The 7,068-nt window shown below is 39.1% G+C and overlaps 2 protein-coding genes across 2 annotated transcripts in view; one reads left to right on the top strand and one right to left on the bottom strand.

Moving 5' to 3' along the window:
* The window catches only part of LOC105168175, a 5,172-nt gene extending 2,933 nt beyond the window's left edge, over positions 1–2,239 (top strand). Inside the window, exons 5-9 of the mRNA XM_011088132.2 lie at positions 28–190; positions 586–714; positions 920–1,114; positions 1,811–1,933; positions 2,017–2,239. Coding sequence (XP_011086434.1) covers positions 28–190; positions 586–714; positions 920–1,114; positions 1,811–1,933; positions 2,017–2,127 — 721 coding nt within the window. The 3' untranslated portion in view covers positions 2,128–2,239. The remainder of the gene's footprint in view (positions 1–27; positions 191–585; positions 715–919; positions 1,115–1,810; positions 1,934–2,016) is intronic.
* LOC105168176 (exocyst complex component EXO84A-like) lies at positions 2,419–6,683 on the bottom strand. The gene is made up of 8 exons (XM_011088134.2): positions 6,488–6,683; positions 6,171–6,363; positions 5,640–5,737; positions 4,249–5,278; positions 3,651–4,148; positions 3,354–3,542; positions 3,094–3,230; positions 2,419–2,989 (listed from the first exon to the last, which is right to left on the bottom strand). Exons 2-8 carry the CDS (start codon positions 6,309–6,311, stop codon positions 2,842–2,844), a joined length of 2,241 nt encoding a protein of 746 aa, XP_011086436.1. The 5' UTR covers positions 6,312–6,363; positions 6,488–6,683; the 3' UTR covers positions 2,419–2,841.

Genomic DNA, 7,068 nt, shown 5'->3' with positions numbered 1-7,068 from the left:
TTTTCATACTGCACATTTTGTGGGCAGGGATAAAAGGAAGGATCATGCTCCCAATTGTGCCGCATATAAACCTTTTGGACTTGATGTATTTTTATCTCAGAGGAAAATTGATCATATTGCTCGATTTGTGGAACTCCCTGTTATTACTTCATCTGGGAAACTGCCACCCATTCTTGTTGTAAATGTTCAGGTACTGAACTCATCAAGTACAACACTATTGGAGCTTTCGTTTCCTTATATTACAGAGAATTGGTATGTCATGCATCATTTATTTACATGGTATACTATAAGATTTGTATTAGGGAAAGCATAAATTAGCAACCATTACACCTAATAACCAGTAAACACACTAGTGTAGAGATAGCTGAATATTAGGCCTTTTCACATCTCCGGAATAAATAGACGATAATATGGTCATGTAGTCTCTGAAGCCTTTTCTTTCACTTGTCCGGAACAATTTTATATCCTGTAAGGAAATGATGTTTATACCCTTTAATGTAAGGACATGTTGTATTTTTAATGTCCTCGCATTTGGCTTATATTTTTCTCATTATAGCAGTACGTGCTCGTTTTTCTGGTTTGCAGATGCCATTATATCCTGCAGCAATATTTCAGGGCGAGACAGATGGGGAAGGATTAAGCTTTGTTTTGTACTTTAAGCTCTCTGAGAGCTTTGCCAAGGAACTTTCAGCCTCTTTTCAAGAAAATATTCGGGTGAGTCAATCGATCAATTTGATGTCAACGTTTATGCAAATTTTATGAAACACAGATAACTGTTTGCTTTACTCTCAATGTAACACCTGATCAATCTTGTAGATGATCAAGAATTACAAGAGAAAATTGCGACAATGCTTTTTTCCCTTATAGTGCACTTCTTTTCGACGTTTTTATCGAGTAAATGTGTTTTGACATATTACAGAAACTGATTGATGATGAAGTAGAAAAAGTTAAAGGTTTTCCAGTAGACACGGTCGCGCCGTTCAGGGAAAGGTTAAAGATACTGGGTCGTGTAGCAAATGTCGAGGACCTGCCTCTGAGTGCTGCAGAGAGGAAGCTCATGCATGCCTACAATGAAAAACCCGTTCTGTCCCGTCCTCAACATGAATTTTACTCGGTAAGTTAAGTTTGGTCCTCGCAGCTCTTGAACAAGTGGATTTTTAATCTGTCAGCATTAGTTCTTACTTGATTTTTGGGAAACCACTCTTATCCGCTTGTCTAACCTTCTCTAGTATAACTTGAATTATATGAACTAGAGATTGTAACATTAACACCCTGGGAGATTTGAGAATATGGAAAAAAAAGGGGGGGAGGGTTAATTACACCCCCGTCCCCTGTTGAGCATTTTCCGTCAAGTTTGACTGACAGCTGTTAGTCAGAGGGGATATATGTAATTTCGATAGTGAGAGGGGAATATCTGGAAATACCAATAGTAGTAGGGGGATGGTGCAATAAACCCTATTTTATATTACGAATTAATGATCCCTATATACTGAAAGGCCAAGATAGATCATTAATATAAATTATGCCTGTAAGTGGTGTTCTGTAATTTTCATATCGAAGGTTCTTTTTTTGTTCCTACTGCGTTCAGATATTGAAGGGCAACTATACAATTATGCTATGAACCATGCTTGCAAGTTATGCTAATCAGTAGTCCAGGCAAAACATTCTAGAAGAGTTACTTGATTAGTGTTTGACGGATAAAAAGTTTAAATTTGATCAGTTGACTATTAATCACCATAGAAGAAAATTTCTGTCACATTCAATGTTACTATCCTCCATCCTTAAGAATTTGTTCTCTTATACTTTGCAGGGCGAAAATTATTTTGAAATAGATTTGGACATGCACAGATTCAGCTACATTTCAAGAAAGGGGTTTGAAACATTCTTGGACAGGCTAAAGCTGTGTGTCCTGGATTTTGGGTTAACAATTCAGGCAAGTACAACTGTTCTCCCTATTTCCATTACTTGTTCCTCAGCTACAACATGTTAATGTGTGCTTCTTTCGATTATTGCCAGGGTACCAAAGCTGAAGAGTTGCCTGAGCAGATCTTGTGCTGTATGCGGCTAAACGAAATTGATTATGTGAATTATCAACAACTTGGGTTTTTTGAGGAAACCCTTGAATAGTTATAATACTCAAAAGTGTAATTCATAGATCGTAACAAACAAGTCTTGTTCTTTGCTTCCAAGATCCCATGTTCGAAAAGTCGCGCAAATAAATTGCCATTCTTCAGTTTCAGATTGAGAAAAAGCGCTAGAAACAGCAAATGGGAGATTAACATCAGTGGTTTGTGGAAGTTATGAGAGGATAAAGTGAAGGAAAATTGATTCACTGTTGTGAGCACATCCTTCTCAATCACAGTGGTGGGAGATGACAACATAATGTGTTGAATAAGCATGTAGACATTAAGGTTTAGATACCATGAAAACTTTGTTCTTACATTCTCAAGGTAATGAGAACTGAACATGATCTGGTTTTCCACATCTGAATAGAGCAGCTAATCCGAGGACTCAATAATTGTTCATCGAAACAAGAATAAAGAAAAAAAAACTTTGCTGGATAAGAATCTTCTAAAGACTACTCGATAAAGAATGGGTCAGATTGGATCATTCCTCAAAAACATAGCTAAAGGACTTGATAGACTCATTTGTCAGAACCAGACTAATAAATTATTTGTGGACCAGATCCCATGAAAACATCTTTAAGGAATGGGCAAAGCGGCTCATTCTCAAGAACAACGCTAAAGAACCTGAGAAGACCACTTGGATCTAGAACTTAGATGTTGATGCTCGTGATTCTCTATAGCTAATGGGGATGTTTATCGCAACTTTGTGATGATACTATGTACTTCCGTGAGAATGGACAGAAGACACAGATTTTGCTGTTGGACTGCTCCCGTCACGATCTCCTTCGAAACTGGGTGGGCCAGTAAGCATTTTTATCGCTATTTGAGCAACATCAGCGAACCATTCATCCTCCGGCAGCACGCTGCAAAGGTTGACAAAGATTTAGTATTATAGCATCTTAGGACAAAGATATTGGCTGAATAGATTTAACAGACTAGGCAGAAAGCCAGTTGCATAGTGCTCCACCTGAATGGATCAATTCCATTTGCCTGAACTGCTTCAATAGCTCTACTGATAACGTTCTTCATCACTTGATGCAGATTCCGTGACAAGTAACGCCCTTGAGATGAAAACAGTATCACAAACTCCATGTCCAAATAGAACTGCACAGAGTATCAGATTTTTACATCTCTGTTGAGTGTGAAAAATCTTGATTTAAGACATTGTATCTCAGTGCTTGCAGAATAATGTTGTCAGTAACTTCGGAAACGGGAAGAGAACAAAACCTGTTGAAGCCCAAGTGGTCCTAGACTCCTCTGTCCAGCTTCCAGCTCCTCCCAGAAGTTTTGATCTTCAGAAAACCACAGGATGACAGTCTCTGTGAGTCTCATTAACAGAACAGTTCCGAACCTCTCTCTTCCTACGAAAACATCTGATGCTATGCTTGCTAACCGCGTCAATTTTACAAATAGTTCCTAAGTATTGTACAATTTAATGAGTATTAGACAACAATTTTGCTATATGTTGTGTATCTTCACAATTCAAACTAGTTTGTGAAAATATACTCTCAACTCATCTGTTACCTGATAAATAGGAGACGGGAACCATTCAGGCTGCGCTGTGCTTTCATCCATACTCAAGTAGATATCAGCACTTAGACGGACACCTCCATCATCGGTGAATATGAGCTCAAGGGCATGTTGGCGGCAGAAGCTATCTCTCAGTTGGTCAACAAAGCGTTGGAGCCTTCGCTTCAGTTCTCTTTGCTCAGGAGGACGCTTCTCTGAAGCCCTCCGGGACTGATCACCACTTCTGGTGTTGGAGCAGAACTTGATCGTTCCACGTGGAAGAAGCTCATCAGCTAACAACACTGCGTTAGCCAGCAAAGATAACTGTTGAGTTTCAGTCTCTGCCAAATTAACTATTCTTCTCCCAGTTCCCTCCAAGTTTTCAGTCTCCGCAGAACTAGGAAACGCGTTTATCATCAAGTTAACGAATGAGTTAAACGAGTGCAACACGCCTTCCAAAGCTTGCTCAGATAGCTGCAAGATTTCAAGAGAGCCAATATCCTCGCAAAGCTCCTGGATCAAAATTCAAAACTTTGACAAGTTACATTCTCAGAAGTATGACATGAATTCATAATGAATATCCCGTATGAAGAAAATGTTTTCAAAGATTCACCTGAATCATTGTATTGAATCTATGAGCACTGCTCGAAAGCTTTTGCTGGAATCCAACACTACTACCGGCAGAACCACCCCAGGAACGGCCAGCAACAGGTGGATAAGTGAGTGACCAATTATCGGAAGCAGCAATTGCTGCTGTACATAGCTCAATTCTTTTTAAGTTGGCAGTAAGGGCCTGTTCCAGGTAAGGCTTGAAGATTTTCAAGAGCGTGGGACAAAGGGCCAATCCACGGTCTTCTAGCAACAAGCAGTGCTCCAAGCTTATATGAACAGATTCAGCAACTATCCTTAGGCATCCTGATGCTGCTGGGGCGGCTACAACATTTTTCTTGACAAGCTGAGCAAAAGCATGTGTCTGATTGACGGCCCAAGTTACAAGCTCGGATGTAAAAGCTGGCTCATCACTGAATATAGCTAAAGAATCGTTTGCTGCCTGAGCGATTGTTGAGAAAACTAGACGTGATAGCGCGGTTATGTATGCTGTTCCATGAGATGACGGGTTGAGAGACTGCATGTTTCTGTGCAATTTTTGCTCATGACACTTGAGCAGTACTGTATGTGCTCGGGGGCCATCTCCGAGTTGCTTCATAGCTTGCACTGATGAACGGAGTTCAAAGCCGTTTATTGAGGGTTGGCAGGTTGACTCTGCTAATTGATCTGCTAATTTCTGCCTGTTTTCCATGATAGAGTTTCCCAATGACAAAAACGCTGAGGGAGTCATTGACCCACTCTCCCTAGCCTCCTCTGCTACATTTTCACCTTCGTCTAGTGCAGCTAAAGCTTCTTCGACTCGTCTCTCAGCCAGCAGGACTTCAAGGTCCTCCAAATATTGTGACAACCACTTATCAGTTTTTGTAGGCTCTCTATCTTCAAAATGGACAGCATCCTCCCCATAATCAGTTCTGTCGTTCAAGGACTCAACTCGAACTCCATCAGCTATGCTGTGAATGATATTTGCACGCGAAGATAGAAGATTTTTCAAGGAAACAAGCTCCCCTTCCAGATCAGAAATTTCCCTTGACGTTCTGAAATGTACAGACAAATAAGACAGCTCTTGTCAACGTGATCAAACTATAAACACACTGCAAAATCTGCGTAATCTAGATCAGTGGTGATGTAAAGAATCCAGACAACATTTTTCTGAATCTAAAATGGTTAACATTTTCGGTCTGTTATACCTTAAACCACTATCTTTCCACTGATTTCTTTTATTCTACTCGATGTTCTGCTAATTCCTTTGATTAGAAACTGCTATAGTCCGCGATACGGTAAATGCTTAAAGGGCTTGTCCAAGACAATCAGCATGACACTCCAAATAGCAAGAACAGAGAACAGGAAAGTTAACAGGGACCCTTAGCTTTACAATTGACTTGTACCACCACTCACCTTATAAATGATGCATAATTGGCGTAAACACTTTTCCGCATCTCTTCGGCAGACGCCTTCTTCAAGCTCACAAGGTGCATGCAGAGGTGCCTAATTTCCTGCCAAAAATGTGCAAATTCAACAACTTTTCGCGTAAACGCTTTATGCCTTATCACATAAACATTAAACTCCCTAGTTATGATTCTATCAGAAGGAGACATATTCTCATTAGGATCATCTTCCACAAAATCAACATTTTATCAATAATTTCTGTAACCATCACATAGTTCTCAACCTCTACTAACAGTAAAAGTCCACTCTGTTTAACTTAACTATATATATATTTCTTTTCGTCTTACAATTTGGATGAGTTGAAATCTCCTGAAATCATCAAAAGAGAACTTATGTCTATTACAAATTAAGGAATCAGTCCTATGCATGGATCACAAAAACGCGTACACTACACGCCGAATTATCATTCTCTTTCAATCATGCCAAGCCCAAAAAACAGGCACACACGCAGAGAGGGAGAAGGACATGTGAGAATCGGACCTTTTCGCTCAGGTTGCTGCAGTGGGTGGTGACATAGGATTCGGGGTCGTAATTCGTGGATTTGAAGACTTTGAGCCTGTCGCTGAGCGGCACATCTCTGTCGAAATCCAGCGAGCCCCCTAAACTCGAGAACGAACTCATTGTCCCTTAGTTTCGATCTAGCTAGCTTTCCTCGTATTATCAAACTACTATTCTGCAATGAAATTCACGCGTCAGATGATCAAAACCAAGGCGGACAGACAAGACTATTCAACAAAGGTGACGTTGAGAGAAAATGGGAGGGAGTGAGAGATCGATGGGGATGAGGAGCTATGCACGTGATCGATTTTATCATATCAGTGCTGCAGCTGATTCCGAAACGCGACGGTGATGGATGCAGTAATACAGTCGGTGATGAATCCCGCAGACGACAACGTCAATCTAACACATGATTTCCCTTTGTGTTACTGATGATCCTGAAATCCGACAAGACGTTATCTAATTTGATTATGTTCATCCACATGCAAATTACGATTACATCTTATTCCATCCACGAGAGTTTATCGTAAATGAGCAAATTATTCTTATTATAAAAATAATAATAATATATCTTCTATACTTTTTAAAATAAAGCAAACTACCTTTCTATCTAAGGACGTAAATTGTTTTATTTTAAAAAATACAGAGGATAAAATACTGTATTTTAAAAAACATAAAAGATAAATTGCAATTTTATTTACAATATCACTCAAAGATTACTTGCACTTTTTTTTATTTTAAAATAAAAATATGAAATTTATATGATATTAGTAACGATAATTTTATAATTAATATGATTTGGAACTTGTTAAGATTTTAAGAAATAGTTCAGAACTTGTTACTTTTTGTTAAAAGAGTTCGTAAACTTTTAATATTTTTT

Source organism: Sesamum indicum, linkage group LG8 (genome assembly GCF_000512975.1).
Source record: "Sesamum indicum cultivar Zhongzhi No. 13 linkage group LG8, S_indicum_v1.0, whole genome shotgun sequence".
NCBI lineage: Eukaryota > Viridiplantae > Streptophyta > Magnoliopsida > Lamiales > Pedaliaceae > Sesamum > Sesamum indicum.
This window is presented reverse-complemented; position numbering and strand designations above follow the sequence as displayed.